The sequence below is a fragment of the Lissotriton helveticus genome, chromosome 3_1, assembly GCF_964261635.1.
Source record: "Lissotriton helveticus chromosome 3_1, aLisHel1.1, whole genome shotgun sequence".
Classification (NCBI taxonomy): domain Eukaryota; kingdom Metazoa; phylum Chordata; class Amphibia; order Caudata; family Salamandridae; genus Lissotriton; species Lissotriton helveticus.
This window is the reverse complement of record NC_136061.1, coordinates 1,962,683,754-1,962,701,605: the sequence shown is the minus strand read 5'-3', so window position 1 is coordinate 1,962,701,605 and position 17,852 is coordinate 1,962,683,754. Positions and strand designations below refer to the sequence as shown.

Here is a 17,852-nt window from a genome sequence, read left to right as displayed (position 1 = left end):
TGTTAAAAAGAACCTACTACCACATATGAATTTGCCATTCACCAAACACCAAGTGATGGAGAAACTACAAACCAAGTGCGACTCGTGTACACCTAATTAAGAAATACCGGCTTACCCACCAAGCAGAAACAATAGTGGACGGTCTCAAGGATTCAACGAAAGTATCCGGTTCTGAAAATTACGTGTATACATATGTCAATCAACCAATGACATGAGGAAAGAAACGTCTCCAAAACACAATATTTATCTGCTGGCTTACCAAAAAACGAGTGTCCGTGGCTTTTCGGTAGACAGTGGTTGAAATACCTTGTGATGTTTTTTGTATTTCTATATCCAAGAAATGTATCCTTGAATCTTGAATATCATAGGTGAATTTGATTCGTGGGTTGCGTTCATTAAGTTCTTGAATTCTTTCAACAAGTTCCTGTTTGGTGCCCCGCCAGAGGACCAAAATGTCATCAATATACCTTAAAAAAAGTATCAAATTGTTCATCCATCTGTGGTCTGTAAGTATATACTGTTGTTCAAAATATGCCATGAACGTGTTAGCATACGATGGCGCTCCTGAAAACCCCATAGAGGTACCTGTTTTCTGCAGAAAGAAATCCGATTTCCAATTAAAATAACTATGAAATAGTGAAAAGTGTAACAATTCAAGTAAAAACACACACAATTGTTGATCTATCTCTGATTGTAACAGTCTCCATTCTATGGCTTCCAGACCTTCCATGTGAGCAATAGACGTATAAAGTGCCACCACGTCTATGGTGCACAGTATTATCCTGTCGTCAATAAGATCGTTTACTTCTGATAATTTGATTAAGCAATCTGTGGTGTCTTTCAAATAAGTTCCCCATGATTGTACTAAGGGCTGTAAATAGAAATCCACATAACGTCCAACTGGTTCATGTAGATCCGCATCCAGCTACGATAGGTCGAAAAGGTGGGTCCTCTAAGCTCTTATGAATTTTAGGGAGCATGTATATATGTGGCACTTACGGTTCAGTGGTTTTCAAGTATCTGGCTGTGTTGGTATTAATCGTACCAGCATTTTCTGCTTTGGTGATGATCTCATCTAGAAATACACTGAATTCCTGAGTAGGGTCCTTTTCAAGTTGAATATATGTGGATGTGTCATGCACATGCTCCTCTACCTTTCGATCATAAAAGGTAGTGTTACGAGGTCGAGGGTCAGAGCACGCCGCGATATCGAAGGTAGGAACCGTTTAAGCGCTTTTCGCTTCTTGTGATTTTTCATCACACGGGTAAAACGAAGGCGGGTTACTTATGTACTCGCCCCTTTACATTACAGGGAGTTTCTGGCCACCGTGTTTCTGATGCACCGCAGATCGCGGGAATCATGGAATTTTCATTCACAACACTCGTTTTTTGGTAAGCCAGCAGATAAATATTGTGTTTTGGAGACGTTTCTTTCCTCATGTCATTGGTTGATTGACATATGTATACACGTAATTTTCAGAACCGGATACTTTCGTTGAATCCTTGAGACCGTCCACTATTGTTTCTGCTTGGTGGGTAAGCCGGTATTTCTTAATTAGGTGTACACGAGTCGCACTTGGTTTGTAGTTTCTCCATCACTTGGTGTTTGGTGAATGGCAAATTCATATGTGGTAGTAGGTTCTTTTTAACAAGTCGGTACCTCAGCACAGTCACGGTTAACCTTTTAAAGGAGCTTCCATTCACATTTCCACCTTGCCTTGTTAGTTCCACAGTACCCTCACTACTCTGTTTCTTTATTTCATCTCTTCATTATTAATCACATTTGATACAGTGCAGTTGTGACTTTCACATCAAAATACTTACATTCCCATTATGGCGATTACTATTTTCACAGTGTCTGAAACACAACTTTGAAGTGCTCACAAATAGAACATTCATTGAATATCAAGGATCAATACCGATTGGAAAGGACCAACCCCTGAAGAAGGGTCCAGTAGGACCCGAAATGCATTGGGATATGTTTTGATGTTTATCATTTATTTAAGTATTTTTGAAAAGACGCAAGGAATGACATATACATATGTGATTTAACAATGTATTAAGCCAAAGCGTATTTTATGAAATCACAATCTCCAGATTTGTTTAAACTTCATGAATATGTTGTATTATGTACAGTAAAAAACGAATATTTTGAACCAGAACCTTTGCACGGTACATTATGTTTAAATTGGGACAAGTGATATACAAATTTGTTTATACATTTGTGAAACCTTGAATGGACTTAGGTTGAGCTCCCAGTCAGACCTGGTTACACCAGGTCCTTACAGAGCTGTCTTACTAATTTCCCATTTATTCTGACATTTTGGGTATCCTAGTGATGCTTGCCTATGTGTTTATTAACCTTAATACGCTTGCCACTAAAATGGCCGCTGCTTGACGGGGTTTTCTTCTGCGCATGTGTTGGTCACAATCACGTGACGTACTCGCAGTTCTGGTGGGAATCTTTGCACTTGCGCAACTCGACTTAAGATGGCCGCTTTGTGTTCTCACATGCCGAAGCTTGCACTGTCGCTTTCTGCATTTCTGTTCGTCTTGCACTAATCTTAATGCTATAGTTAGTATAAAGTAAGGGGAGTCATATAGGGATTCCTGGTATACAGTGTATTCATTTATTTCTATGTTCTAAATTGTTTTTTCTTTACTTTTCATGTATCGTAATCCTTGGGCCTGGGAGGGATTCAAAACCCCATCTTAGAAGTCCCTACTGTGCATGTCATCCTGGCAGAGGGAAGAAAACCTTGTACCAGTGGAACTCAGCCAGCTGGCAGCCACAGTCAAGATGCTCATGAGAAATGACCTGCGACCCAGCAGGACGAAGCTGAACTGTACTGCACTTATAATAATTGTATATTAAATTGTACTGTCCATTGTCAGAAGAAGAGCACATATCCTGGGAACCCCAAATTCAATAGGCGGTCCCAAAAGATGCAAATTGGGACTTTTAGAAGTTTATCCTGGTTGGTGTGTTGACCTGTCCTACTTGAGGACCAATCGAAATTGGGGATTCTAACACTTGCAACATTTGGGGGGTGGTACACTGACCCGAAAAGAGTATAACTAGCCTAGGTTTAGCTAGAGAAACTGTCCGACTTGTCCGAATAGCTGACCTGTCACTGACCCAACGCACTCAATAGGTGACTGATAAAGAGAGCTGCGGAGCACTCTGTCCGTAATTTCCACAGACCCAAGTGGGGTTTTAAAACCTTAAGTGCTGGCGGAGCACTTTGCTGGAGAATTCGATAACCCAATCGGGGTTTTGACCGATAGCTGCAGAGAGGGTGTAGCGCAGGCGTTGCTACCGAACTGCGGGTGCTGGTCTCTCCTTGGTGGTCCTGTCCTGATCCTAATCTGGTTTTCCTGTCCTGTCCTGGGGTATCCATTCTGCACCTGCTGGCCTACTGGCGACTGTCCTTCCTTGGGGTTTCTCCTGTCCGTAACTGACCCGTGGCCAGGGTTGGTCTTCACACCGTTCTAGGTAAATATAGTGCTGGGAAATCTATTCTGCATCTTTCATTCTTTTCCTTGCTTTAATAAAGACGTACTCTTGCATATTGATTTTCCATACTTTCTTTGCACCGAAAAAGTCATACCTTATGACTTATCAGCCATTATTACTTATCAGCCATTGATCCAATAATATACATTCTAGATTAACCAGGAAGAAAAGAACATTTAGAGGTCTACAATGGATAAAAAGTGAAAGCATTCGAGCTTCAATGGCAGAAGATACATTCCGTTCCTAGGAAACCTCAGAAGGCTGCTTCCATCTGGAAGCAGACCTGTCCCACTGCAAAGAATCGCGCTCCAAGCCTATCCCTTACAACGTTGAGAAACAGGGTGCAGTGAAGGAAACGTTCAAGGCTAGCTGGTGTCCATACGTAACTGGAGGGGCATGCTTTAAAAGTACACATTTCTCTTGAGGTTCTGTCTGCTAAAACGTTTTCTAATCTTTATTTAATGTAATATTGGCTAGAGGAGAGAAGCTGGAGTAAAGTTCTCTAGATTTATAGTCTGGAAACTTACCTACACTCAGCAGTCTTTTCCGCCTGACTCTAGAATGAAGCTGTTGCTCTGTCCTTACCAAATGGCAACCCCTGGCTTGCTATCTCCATCTGATGCCCATGTGTCCAGCGGTTGAAATAACACCCTGCACCGCCCTGTGTGTGCTGGAGCAGACCGCTCTGATCACAGCAGGACACCCTGCACAGTACAAGCAGGGCACGCAGGGAAACTCTGGAGTAGGGATCACACGCCCTTCTTCAGCACATAGTAGAAAACATTTATAGGGCTTTTCTGTAACCACCTCTTATATTATTAACCCGGGTGGTTTGGTAAGTGTATGGGACTTCATTTCAGTAAAGGCGAGCAAGCCTTTCTGTGTTTTGGAAGTATGACTACAGCATACTAACTCTTCATACATATAAAGAAGTACTTGGCGGGTTTCAACCCTTACAAATGCTGTGCTCTCCTACGATTAGGATACCAAAGTCATGAATGCAGGACTCTTGAGTGGAAACAGACACACGCAGAGGAATATCTCATATAGCAAGTAATCCAGTAAAACAACAAATTACAATGAAAGGAATGGCAAACATCATAATATAAATATTTACGGGCTTACATCAAAAGAAAGAGGTTCTGAGATGTGGCATCAAGAGCCAGTACATTAAGAGCCACTGAGCGGCAGAATCATTTTTGACTCAAGTGGGACAGTAGCAGCGTCTACAAACAGCATGCCAGCCTACATTTCACCTCTGAAACATGGCAGACAAAGAGCTGTTCATCACTGTCTTGAGACGTTCACCCCGCGCCCCCTCTCCCCCTTCCGAGTCAGACGTCCAATCTTGGCACGTCAATAATGGAATACTATAGAGGCCTTTGACCTATAAGGGCATTTAAGTGCACGAAGTCAACTTACTCCAATTTTACTTGCACGTTTTAAAAATAAACATACAATCCAACTAACAGCAAAAAAACACAGTTGACTGACTAAGCTCCATGAATATGTATTGTATTGAATGTTTCCTTTTACTGTTTTACCATATATTTTATTTTTATTTATTTTTTGTTCTGGGGAGGGGTGAGGGGGGGGTGTTGTAGTGTATTCAAATGTATTATTACACATTGTCAGAGACACGCTCGTGCCTGTGTTTACTTATGCCTTGTGTACCTTTTCTGTACTGGATCGGGGGTCGGGGACTCAAAGTTGACTTCTCTGAGCTGCAATTGGGTTCCTGAGCTGAGCGGTCTGTCCAGGTCGTGGGCAATCTTCGAGGATAAATTAATAAATGACCTCTTAATTACTTTTCGTTCTCCGGTGATTTCTTCACAAGAAGATTGGCCTCTGTGTTTTTCATTCTTTATGATCAAAATCTGAGCCTGGGATCCTTCACAAACTGTGGTGCTGAGACAAGGGAGTTCCTGTTACAAGGGCCAACCTTAATTGAAGTTAAAACATTTTAGTGAAACTTTGCCAACTCTCCTCATGTCGCAATTCCTGGGCACTGTAGCTAATGTGTAAGCGTTGAAGTGTAATTGGCTGTTGAACCGGAGGGGGGGGGGGGTGCATATTTACAGGAGCGTGATTGGTCTGTCACTAGGCACCTTTACCCACTGAGCAATCTCCTGACTTGAGGCGACTGTGGCTGTAATTGGTGGACAACGGGGGCTGGCGTTCCCAAAAGTGTTCCAATGAGACTGATTGGACCGAACGTGACCTCCAAATGTAAACAAAGACCTTCCACTCCAGTGTGTTTGGAACAAACGCAGCCCTTGTTAACATCTGAAATGGTCAGAGACAATGGCGGGCAATTGTAGTGCGGCCCAGAGACAAAGGGGCCGGACGGGACGGCAGAGGAGACCCCATATGTCTGTAGGGCGGAGGCCTCATTGCACGGCTTGGCGATTGGGCCTGACACGGGCGGCGTCGTGTGAGGCGGGAGAGGCGTGCTGAGGCTGCTGGAGTGCACATAGCTGCAGAGGGCAGAGCAGGCCGGTCTGTGAAGGACTGCCTGTGCCCAGAGGAGCACCGAGCAAAACATAGGCGGTCTGTGGAGTGACACAGCCGTGCAGTAAAACCCAGGCCCTTAAGGAGCTGGTGAATGCCTGACTGCCGGGCAGCATATTCCAAGAGTGAGTCTGTGCGTAGGAGCCATGCCCACACAGGGCAGGGTGGTCTGTGGAGCATGATAGCCGTGCAGTAAAACAGTGGTCCTTAGGGTGCTGGCTAGTGCATGGATGCCGTGCACCGAACAGCATATGTGGGGCGGGGTCTCGGTGCTGCTCTGTACATAGAAACAGTGCTTACAGAGACATGGGCGGTCTGTGGTGCGTGACAGCCGTGCATAACAAGCACGCGAGAAGAAGAATGAACAAGCATTGTCCGACGTGCGGTCGAGTGGTGCACGCGCGATGGCCAAAAGCAGACATGGAAGGAGCCACAAGACGTGCGGCCGAGTGGTGCTAATGACCCGTGAAAGACAGATGGGGCTGCGCGAGTGCACGCTCGCGTGAACGCCAGCGCTAGCCAGCCAGTAGCACTTTGAAAACTCACCTACTAAATGTCTCGCAGAGCAGCGCATGCGCTGACTCAGTGAGACCTTAAAATGAAATAAAAAACTGAAATAACCGCAGAGCAGAAATTTCTAAAAATCTTTTGGTGTTTGTTTTCCTTCAACTGAGCATCCACATTTTAATCACCACAGCAGATGGATGTGCCACACACAATACAATACAATACCACAGGTTGATAACAGGGATTTCTGGCTTCTTGCTCCTCTTGTAAAGTTTCTTCAGGCAATAGATCTCCAGCAGCAATGGCACAGGACATGGTTGCATTAAAGTTACTCAACCTTTTGGTGTCCCGCTTCCTCTTAATTTTTTCTGCAATGGACCACCGTTCATGCCTGGCATTAAGAAGCATGTGCATCAATGTTGTTTTAAAGCTGTATTTCGCTTAGTTTCCCCTGCTGAACTTCTTCCTGCATAAAGTGCAAGTATACACATTGCAACAGATCCACGCCAATCCCAAGACCACCCTCAGAGGCACCCTCATCTACAGACCCCCGGGACCACGCACACAATTCAGCGAGGACATCGCCGACTTCGTCAGCCCACACGCCCTCCCCTCCGCCGACTACATCCTCCTCGGGGACCTCAACTTCCACCTGGAGAACAACAACGACCGCAACACTACCACCCTGCTGGACAACCTCGCCAACCTCGGACTCAAGCAGCTGGTGACCACCCCCACCCACTACGCCGGACACACACTCGACCCCGTCTTCTCATCCAGCAAGGACATCGCCTTCAGCCACGCCACGGGACTCCACTGGACGGACCACAGCTGCGTCCACTTCAGCTTCAGAAGGACCACGCTCCACCATCACCAGCAACAGGTTCCCCGCAGAAGCTGGAACAAGATCACTGCAGACCAGCTCGTCACCTCCCTGAGCAAGAACCCTCCCACCAGCACAACGAACCCCAGCCAAGCCTCACGAAATGGATCAGCGACTGCGCAGACGACCTCGCCCCTCTGAAGACCCAGCCAAGCAGACCCGGCAGCAAGAAAGCCCCATGGTTTAACGACGAACTCAAGAGCTCCAAGAAGAACTGCAGAGCACTCGAGAAAACCTGGCGCAGAGACCCTACACCGGACAACATGACTGCCCTCAAGCTCGCCACCCGAAAACACCACCAACTGATCCGCGCCACCAAGAAAACCGCATTCAAGGAACGACTGGACAACAACGCACACAACAGCAGGGAACTCTTCAACATCGTCAAAGAGCTCTCCAACCCCAACGCCGGAAACAACGACATCACCCCTTCGCAAGACCTCTGCAACTCCCTCGCCTCCTACTTCCACAACAAGATCGCGGACATACACAACAGCTTCAGCACTCAACCGACGCACGCCGCGACCGAACCACCGCCCCCCACCACCACCCTCCGCGCCTGGACCCCGATCAGCACCGAAGACACCATCCGCACGATGAACTCCATCCACTCCGGATCTCCGACAGACCCCTGCCCTCACCACGTCTTAAACAAAGCCGACGCTGTCATCGCACCCCACCTGCGGGACATCATCAACACCTCCTTCGACATCGCCACCTTCCCAGAGAGCTGGAAGCACGCCGAACTCAGCGCTCTACTAAAGAAGCCATCAGCCGACCCCACCGACCTCAAGAATTACCGCTCCATCTCGCTACTCCCGTTTCCGGCAAAAGTCATCGAGAAGACCGTCAACAAGCAGCTGGCCGCTTTCCTTGAGACGAACGGCTCCCTCAACCTCTCGCAGTCTGGCTTCCGGGCCAACCACAGCACCGAGACCGCCTTGATCGCAGCTACCGATGACATCCGAGCCCTGCTCGACAACGGAGAAACAGCGGCCCTCATCCTCCTGGACCTCTCCGCGGCCTTCAACACTGTCTGCCACCGTACCCTAGTACAGCGCCTCAGCAACGTCGGAATCCAGGAGAAGGCACTTGAGTGGATCATCTCCTTCCTCGCCGGAAGGACACAGAGAGTCCGCCTCCCCCCGTTCAGATCGGAGGCCACCGAAGTCATCTGCGGCGTTCCTCAAGGATCCTCGCTCAGCCCAACACTCTTCAACGTCTAAATGAGCCCCCTCGCAGCCATCGCACGCCAGCACAACCTCAACATCATCTCCTACGCCGACGACACCCAGCTGATCCTCTCCCTCACCAACGACCCCGCCACCGCCAGAGCCAACCTGCACGAAGGGATGACAGACGTAGCCAAATGGATGTCGAACAGCCGCCTGAAACTGAACTCGGACAAGACGGACGTCCTCATCCTGGGATCCTCACCCTCCGCCTGGGACGACTCCTGGTGGCCCCCCGCCCTGGGCAGCGCACCCAAACCAACAGACCACGCACGCAACCTGGGCTTCATCCTGGACTCCTCCCTCTCCATGACCAGACAAGTCAAAGCCGTCTCGTCGTCATGCTTCAACATCCTGCGCATGCTTCGTAAGATCTTCCGATGGATCCCCACCGAGACCAGGAAGACGGTCACCCAGGCCCTCGTCACCAGCCGTCTGGACTACGGCAACTCCCTCTACGCCGAAACCACCGCCAAACTCCAGAAGAGACTCCAGCGGATCCAGAACACCTCAGCACGACTCATCCTGGACATCCCCCGCCGAAGCCACATCTCCGGACACCTGAGAGACCTGCACTGGCTCCCGGTCAACAAGAGAATCACCTTCCGGCTCCTCACCCACGCACACAAAGCCCTACACAACCAAGGCCCAGGATACCTCAACAGCCGCCTCAACTTCTACGCTCCCAAACGCCAGCTTTGATCGACCAGCCACGCCCTCGCCGCCGTTCCCCGCATCCGAAGAGCCACCACAGGAGGAAGGTCCTTCTCCTACCTGGCCGCCAAGACCTGGAACTCCCTTCCGACCCACCTCCGCCTGACCCAAGACCACCTCGCCTTCAGGAAGCAGCTCAAGACCTGGCTGTTCGAGCAGTAGCGGACCCACCCCCCCCCCCCCCAGCGCCTTGAGACCCTCCGGGTAAGTAGTGCGCTATATAAATGCTTTGATTGATTGATTGATTCGAATGGATGTCAATTTCCACGAGGTGAAATAGTGAAGATTTTCCATTCAATGTATTGAGTCAGTGATCTGGAAACCTCGGCCTCATTTACTTCCAGTTCTTGTTCTGCATGTCTTCCGACATCTTTTTGTCCAGAAGACATTTTCAAGAACAACAAGCATTTGCAATGCAATAGGTCTCGCATTATGAAAGTTTGAGCTATTGGTCTTGTAAATGACAATTTTTTTATTTATGTGTTGATTTTGAAAATAGCTAAATTAATAGCTTTGTCATTTTCAATGCCAATAGTTATAACTTTCGCACATGTGACGACTATAGCATTTGTAATGCAACATGTTTTGTATTTACGTGACTTAGATGTATTGATATTACAAATAGCAACGGCTTTTAATTTTTTTTAATAATTAATACTTAAATAAAAGTGATTGTAATTTATATTGGCAATAGCTTAAACTTTTGTAAATAACGTTTGTGAAGATTATGTTCAGTGTATTTTATTGTGATGAAAATCCAAGAACAGAAGTGAAATAACATCTTTTTGTGACATTTGTAATAAAGCTTGAAACATTGAGAGAACATAATTGAACCAGTTGTTGTTGAATGGTTGCACAGATTGATGCTGTGATGTCGCGGAGTGATGTTGTGATGGCACGGAGTGATGTTGTGGTGGCGCTGAGTGATGTTGTGGTGGCGCTGAGTGATGTTGTGGTGGCGCTGAGTGATGTTGTGGTGGCGCTGAGTGATGTTGTGGTGGCGCTGAGTGATGCTGTGGTGGCGCTGAGATTGCGCTGAGTGATGTTGTGGTGGCGCTGAGTGATGTTGTGGTGGCGCTGAGTGATGTTGTGGTGGCGCTGAGTGATGTTGTGGTGGCGCTGAGTGATGTTGTGGTGGCGCTGAGTGATGCTGTGGTGGTGCTGAGTGATGCTGGGATTGCGCTGAGTGATGTTGTGGTGGCGCTGAGTGATTTTGTGGTGGCGCTGAGTGATGCTGTGGTGGCGCTGAGTGATGCTGTGGTGGCGCTGAGTGATGCTGTGGTGGTGCTGAGTGATGCTGTGGTGGCGCTGAGTGATGCTGTGGTGGTGCTGAGTGATGCTGTGGTGGTGCTGCTGAGTTCTCTCTGCAACTGCACTCTGAATCTGAAATCTGCACTCTGAATCTGCACTCTGCACTCTGCACTCTGAATCTGCACTCTGCACTCTGCACTCTGCACTCTGAATCTGCACTCTGCACTCTGAATCTGCACTCTACACTCTGAATCTGCACTCTACACTCTGAATCTGCACTCTACACTCTGAATCTGCACTCTGAATCTGCACTCTGCACTCACAATCTGCACCCACAATCTGCACTCTGAATCTGCACTCTGCACTCTGAATCTGCACTCTGCACTCTGAATCTGCACTCTGCACCCTGAATCTGCACTCTGCACCCTGAATCTGCACTCTGCACCCTGAATCTGCACTCTGAATCTGCACTCTGAATCTGCACTCTGCACTCACAATCTGCACTCTGCACTCACAATCTGCACTCTGCACTCACAATCTGCACTCACAATCTGCACTCTGCACTCTGAATCTGCACTCTGCACTCTGAATCTGCACTCTGCACCCTGAATCTGCACTCTGAATCTGCACTCTGCACTCTGAATCTGCACTCACAATCTGCACTCTGCACTCACAATCTGCACTCTGCACTCACAATCTGCACTCTGCACTCACAATCTGCACTCTGCACTCACAATCTGTGAGTTAACTTAGCCTATTTAGCAAGTTATTTAACAGTTCCATATTTTCATTTGAAAACAGTAACCCTGTCTATGTCAGACCCATCAATTGCTGTTATTGTCATACTTAGGCAGTAGTAAAGCCTATTTTCGCATGTGTCTAGCACTTGTGTTCGAGATTGACTATAAAGTTGTATGGTTTCTTCCAAACGTTTTCCTACATATGCATCTTATGTAATTTGCAAACTGCTTTCCTAACCACGGCAACCAGTGTTCCAGATTTGAGGAAGAAGCAGTGTGTTGAAAGTGGCTAAGTAGTGTTGTGCCTCTTTCCTAAGTGATACCAGCAGGAGTTTGCCGGAGCAAGGTCTGACCATGGTTCATGTTTATTACCGTCAAATCGACATCTTCTGTCAAAACGGAATTGATGTCCATAATTACGACGATGTCACCCACATATCGTTTTGGCTCTCTAAGTGGCAGGGGCTGGAGCTTCCTTTCAGGCAGTTGTTAACAAATTAAGTGTGTAGATAAATGCAACAAGGGCAAAAAGAAATAGCAATCCGTGGGGGAGAGAGCGGAGGGGGATGGTGTGTGGGGGCCGGCCTGCCGGCCGGCCAGCCAGCCAGCCATGATTAATTAGGGGAGGAGAAGCCTTAGGGGAGAAGAAGCCGCAGAGCGCACGCTGGGCGAAGCCCTTTGATGTGCTGTGCGGCCGTGAATGCGCGTGCTTGTTTGTTCACGTCATTCACGTGAACTGTAAGAAAACTGCAGTGCAAGAAGCCCTTAGTTTGACGAGGATTTCGAGCACTTGAATTCTCGATCCCTCAATGCGCTTGCGCGCATTGTAGGTCACGAGACCTAAAAAGTATTGTTTCCCAAAATAACAAAGCTCAGCAAAAAATGTAAAGTCTCCTTTGTTGCAGGTCTTTGTAATAGCATGAAGTCCTATAAACTCTGTCAACACAGGCCTTTTTGAATGGTGTGAAAAAAGTTAAACTGCGGGTTGTCAAAAAAGTTGTGTTTTCAAATTTTAGCTCCATTAGCAAATTCTGCTCACACCTTCTGCCAAAATTGCTGAACAGATTTTCATCAAACTTGGCATGAAAGTAGAACTTTACTCAGCAAGCGTAAATCCATTCAGTAGTATCGGATCATTAGCATTTAAGAAAGGTGTCGGGTGGGCTATAAAGGGTTACTAATTAAATGTAAATCTGGTGACACTAGGTATGTTGTGAGTACTCTTTCAAATTCATGCCAATACATCAAGCGATGGGCCCAGTTTGATTTAGGTATGTCAAGTTGTGTGCCACTCAATTAAGGAGGGACAAATTTAAAGGTGGGGCAATACAACTTTTACTTGTTTCTAACTCTGGCGCTGTTTAATGAATCCGCATTAATGGTGGCAGGCAGTTATCAAGTTATAACCAGAGCAGTATTTTTAGGTTTCATGTGGACACAATGTGGAGTGGGGGTTGAGGGTGAGGGAGCTAAAGGATGGATTAAAACATATTTGATTTACTAACAACTTTGATACAAAATGTAGCACAGGCACTGCATGTTTAGCCTACTTTTGGCTTTCTCAGTTTCTTTCAGTTGCATATGGGGGAAGGGGTCAGATTTAAAGACCGGGTGTCAAGGAAGTGTTCACCTGCTAATAAATTTGGCAATGTTTGATACATTGCATGAAGTATGTAGGTTTAGCTTTCTGCTGGTTATGTCAAGTCTTAAACAGATCACCAAAGGTGGCGAAGATAAACGGGGGGAATAAAAGTTTCATTAACTGAAACCGTTGGCACTATTTGATGAATCTGCCTGATAATTGGCAGAGAGTTAGCAAATTAAGTAAGTGCATGGCTAGGAAGGCCCTGCAACCTAACCTCACTGTGTTTAGCCAGAGGGAATAGGGTGCAGGGTCTGACCAAAGGTCTTGTGTAGCACAGAATACGTACATGGCAAGTGAATGCGTTGCATCATAAAATTCACTGAAACAAATACAGTTACCGAACACAAAACCAAAAAACCTCTGAAATTCACCAGTTACGGTTGGTGTGCAACACATAATGCAAACCATAAGTCACGAACACCGCCAAGCTCACTACACCCGATAACAACTTAACCCCTTGGGCACGGCCGCGATTCTGCGCCTGTGCGGACGATTTAGAGAGTGGGCGGGTTCATGACGTCCCCCAGCCGTCATCAGCACGAGAACCGTGAAGCATGATGGCTGGGGGCCGTCATCAGAATGGAAGGGGTTAAAGAAAAGCCCGTCAACAAACAGCAAAACATAGTGGAGGTGTCAGAGCTTTTTCGCTTTTGTGTTAACTAAACAATAACACATTTTTAACTGTGCACACACGCGGTCAGGGGACATGTATTATGAACTGAGATATAAATCATTCGTCATGATTCCCAAATGATTATCTGAGGTACTTAGCATCATTGAAAAATGTCATTTCTATAGCTAAAAGAAATGTTCCCATTTCTAACAACATCCTTCAGGATTAATAATCTGCTGAATTGCTCACGATAAATGCAAGCGCTATCAAGCTTTGAGCTGAACGGCTTGTTTATCATGGTACATCTTTGAGCTGGGCGGCACTGGTGATTGAGCACTTTGCCCCCCTACTTCCATTCTCTGAGCAGTTTACCCAGTATACAGCAGGACAGAGGACCTATTCTCAGCTTGGACATGGATATGCAGAATGCCTCTCACAAGAAAACCTTTACTTACCCTGCCTTGTCCAGGAAACCAGGGGGGGTGGGTTGGCAGCCGCCTGACACTCCATGACGGTGCTCTGTCCAGCGATCACTGTGGTGTTTCTTGGGGCTGCTGTGATGGCCACACTGTCACCGTCAGGCCGGGAACTTGCTGAGAAACACAAGAGAAAGCAAGCATGAGAAGCAACCAGCATAACTGTGCTTCAGCAGGTACAGCAATGGTCTTCAATGCTTTTTGATCTGCTCACCGCACCCTTCGTACACTGAAATCATTTCACCTCTCCAAACATGACAAACACAGTTTCTCACAATTATTCGATAATACTTTAAATACAACAATCAAGTTAAAAAAGTTTATAGGACTTGAGGGCACACCCTCTAATAACTATAGACATAACATATTTACAGCGGGCTTTTCAATTTTTCTTATAATACATGTGAAGTGTTAAAGAAAGTAAGAAAGTCAAATATTTTCTGTTTGATTGTGGAATAGAGGAATTTATTAAAAGAATGGCCAAAAGCAATGTTGTAGCTGACCTATTACTTTCAATAAATCTCATATCTGAAATTGAAAAAATAACTGGAGGCAAAGGAGCCAGACATTTATATTATCTTCTGTGAACCACATCATTAGACTGGGGAAAAAGGTCTGAGAAACAAGGGAAGTCTCTTGAAGGAAAAAAAGGATGAGGAAAGTAGGAAGAGGATAATGGAGACAGCCAGCCAAGAGTGATCAGCTCAGAAAGCCAGACAGTGTAGGCATGGGATAAGAGAAGTTACTTTATTGTTTCAACCATTATATAGTTAATCTAAAACCGAACTGGGGAGGTGTCCAAGTGGGGTCAGGGCTGGTCACATACTCAGAAATCCATGAGATTTCTCAGAGTTTCTGGGCCCGGATGCAGCTACAAGCCGACTTTCCGTCTGAGGGATCAAGATATGAAAGGAGCAGACGAGGCTCCTGTAACTCTAGGAGAAGAAGAAGTAGAGACGGAAAGGTGTCCAGGAGTTCCGAACCCCAATCCCGGCAGAAGATGTCTCCGAGGGAGAACCACCTTGGGAATTCCAATGCGCAGTAGCTTGGACACTGTGTGTTCTCTGCAGTGGTGAATAGATTGAGCCAGGGTTCTTCCCATGTTGGAAAATACAGTGTGCCACCTCACAGTGTAACTGGCATTTGTGAGCGGCTAGTCAAAATTGACTGCATTTGTCTGCCCTGCTTGGGCTAAGAGCACAGCCTGCAACAAGTGACGGCTGTTGGTTAATTTACAGGGAAGGCAGCCCGTATGGCCAGACAAGACCGTGGCCAGCTACGATCACAAAGTAGTTGCTCATTCAGGGCTCTAAAGCCAGCACCTCTGCTCACAGCACCAGGAACTACCACTACCCAGAGGTCCAGTATGGTTTGAGCCATTGTGAACCTCCCGTACATATGATCAGTAGGTTCCTGCATACGTTTTGTGTACGAAAGTAAGAACTGGTCCTGATGAAAATATTAGATTAAATAGGATGCTAAAGCATATTGACCTTATGGACATAGAGGGAAGCAGGGCCTGAGAGTTAGACCAGTAACTCCCTTTTTTCTTTTTTACTATACTGTAATATTAGCAAGTTGTATATAAAAAGTAAGTCATTAACATTTCCTGGCAATTTGCGTACACAGTAGCTGCAGTATACGTTTGGCATAGACAAACAGCATATACCTATGCAAAACTGAGACCTGACAAGCAGTTTACGTAGGATTTGGATAGTGACATACAAAATATTGATTACAATCTATTGTGTCATCACTTCAAACATTGGGGCGTATTGACGCCCCAATCTGGACGCACAGCATTGATTTGTGCATTACAATAATGCCACAGTAAATCCATTTCATCAGTTTTTATTCCAAATTAATCAATTTTTTGTACAATTTCATTCTCGTTGGTCTGTCACATGTAAGACACTTGTAGATGCATTTGTTTCCTTTAAACGCTGTAGGAATGCACATGGCCTTATCCTAAAGCACGGAATGCAGCATAAGTATTTCTCCTTAAATAATCTCTTTCACCCAATGCATTTCGAGCCCATCACGGCTCTTCGTCAGGGGTTTATCTACAAATGTTTAAAACATATCTGTTAGACTGTATATTCACGATTAGTTATCAATTTGAGTATTATCCAGAAATTAAACAATAAAGATTAATGCATACAATTTATTTACGTTCTTCCCGCCAATAACGTTTTTTGCCCACTGAAATCAATTGTGCCTGAACAAATGCTGGTTACAACTTCTTCACTCGTTTGCATTTAATTAGACTTTCTCAACTTAAACGCCCTCTATTCTGTTCCTCTGAACGTGAATAAACTACCTCTTCCAACGTTATTGGTGGGAAGAACGTAAATGAATTGTATGCATTAATCTTTATTGTTTAATTTCTGGATAATACTCAAATTGATAACTAATCGTGAATATACAGTCTAACAGATATGTTTTAAACATTTGTAGATAAGCCCCTGACGAAGAGCCGTGATGGGCTCGAAATGCATTGGGTGAAAGAGATTATTTAAGGAGAAATACTTATGCTGCATTCCGTGCTTTAGGATAAGGCCACGTGCATTCCTACAGCGTTTAAAGGAAACAAATGCATCTACAAGTGTCTTACATGTGACAGACCAACGAGAATGAAATTGTACAAAAAATTGATTAATTTGGAATAAAAACTGATGAAATGGATTTACTGTGGCATTATTGTAATGCGCAAATCAATGCTGTGCGTCCGGATTGGGGCGTCAATACGCCCCAATGTTTGAAGTGATGTTACTAGCACGTGATTCAGCAGTTCACGATACCGGGCTAGCACGCATAAAAGGCGGAAACTAAAATTATAAGGACTAACTGGAGAAAGAAGGAGTGCACTGTGTCATTTATTTTTTGATACAATTTATTGTGTGCAGGTTAGGTAATTAGGACATCATTATCTTCAATAATATCTACGTATATGCCAGTCCATCAACTATAGAGATAATAAACATTTATTTCACTGGGCTTCCTGATTATTGGGATTTGTGATTTCCAGAGGGTGGGTGGCCTGTTGTTTAATTATGTTCTTAGAAGACCCCACATAACCTTTTTGCCTACTCCCAATAGGTATTGTGTGGCTTGTAATTTTTAGGCTTGTAGGGGTGGGGGGGCACTAGTAATACTGGTGCCTTGGGAGCTCACGCATTAAACACAATTTTAAAAACACTAGGATTTCTCTTCCGCCCATGCTCATAGTAATAATTTACTAAGTCCACCTTAGTTAGGTGGTAATGTTCTGGGAAATCATCTGAAGATGGTCGGTTTTCAAGGGAATTTCTTTGTTGTCAAATCAGTTTTCCAAGGCGATCAATCCATAGTCCCATATGATGCCACGGCGAAACTGCGCCCCAGTGGTGTGTGCTCATAATGCCTTGGTTGAGTAGCTAAATACCAAACACACTAAAAATAACTCATGGAAAACGTTGTTTACAGAATATGTTCACACAAACCTTGAGAGCGCAAGTCTTGTTAAGCCTCTGGTTTGCCTCTTCTAGACACACATATTCTTATACAATGGGTACGCAGAAGACAGAGTCTCCTCACCTCTTGAGAGAGGTCCAAAAGCAGCAGTCATTCCTTTTCCTAACACCTCACATGGTAAGCAGGACCAGGATAGTCGGTGGCTCAAGCTGACCTCTGATAAAACGAAGATTCACGCTGTGGGTGGTAGTGTAAACCTCTGGGGTCCTACATTCTACCTCCAGAAAGAGGCGGCTAGCCTGGTCCAATG

The 17,852-nt window shown here is 45.7% G+C and overlaps 1 protein-coding gene across 1 annotated transcript in view; it reads right to left on the bottom strand.

The window, feature by feature from the left end:
• Positions 1-17,852, bottom strand: part of IGDCC4 (immunoglobulin superfamily DCC subclass member 4) — a 705,186-nt gene that overhangs the window by 178,715 nt on the left and 508,619 nt on the right. Inside the window, exon 5 of the mRNA XM_078684077.1 lies at positions 14,069-14,206. Within this exon, the coding sequence (XP_078540203.1) occupies positions 14,069-14,206 (138 nt within the window). The remainder of the gene's footprint in view (positions 1-14,068; positions 14,207-17,852) is intronic.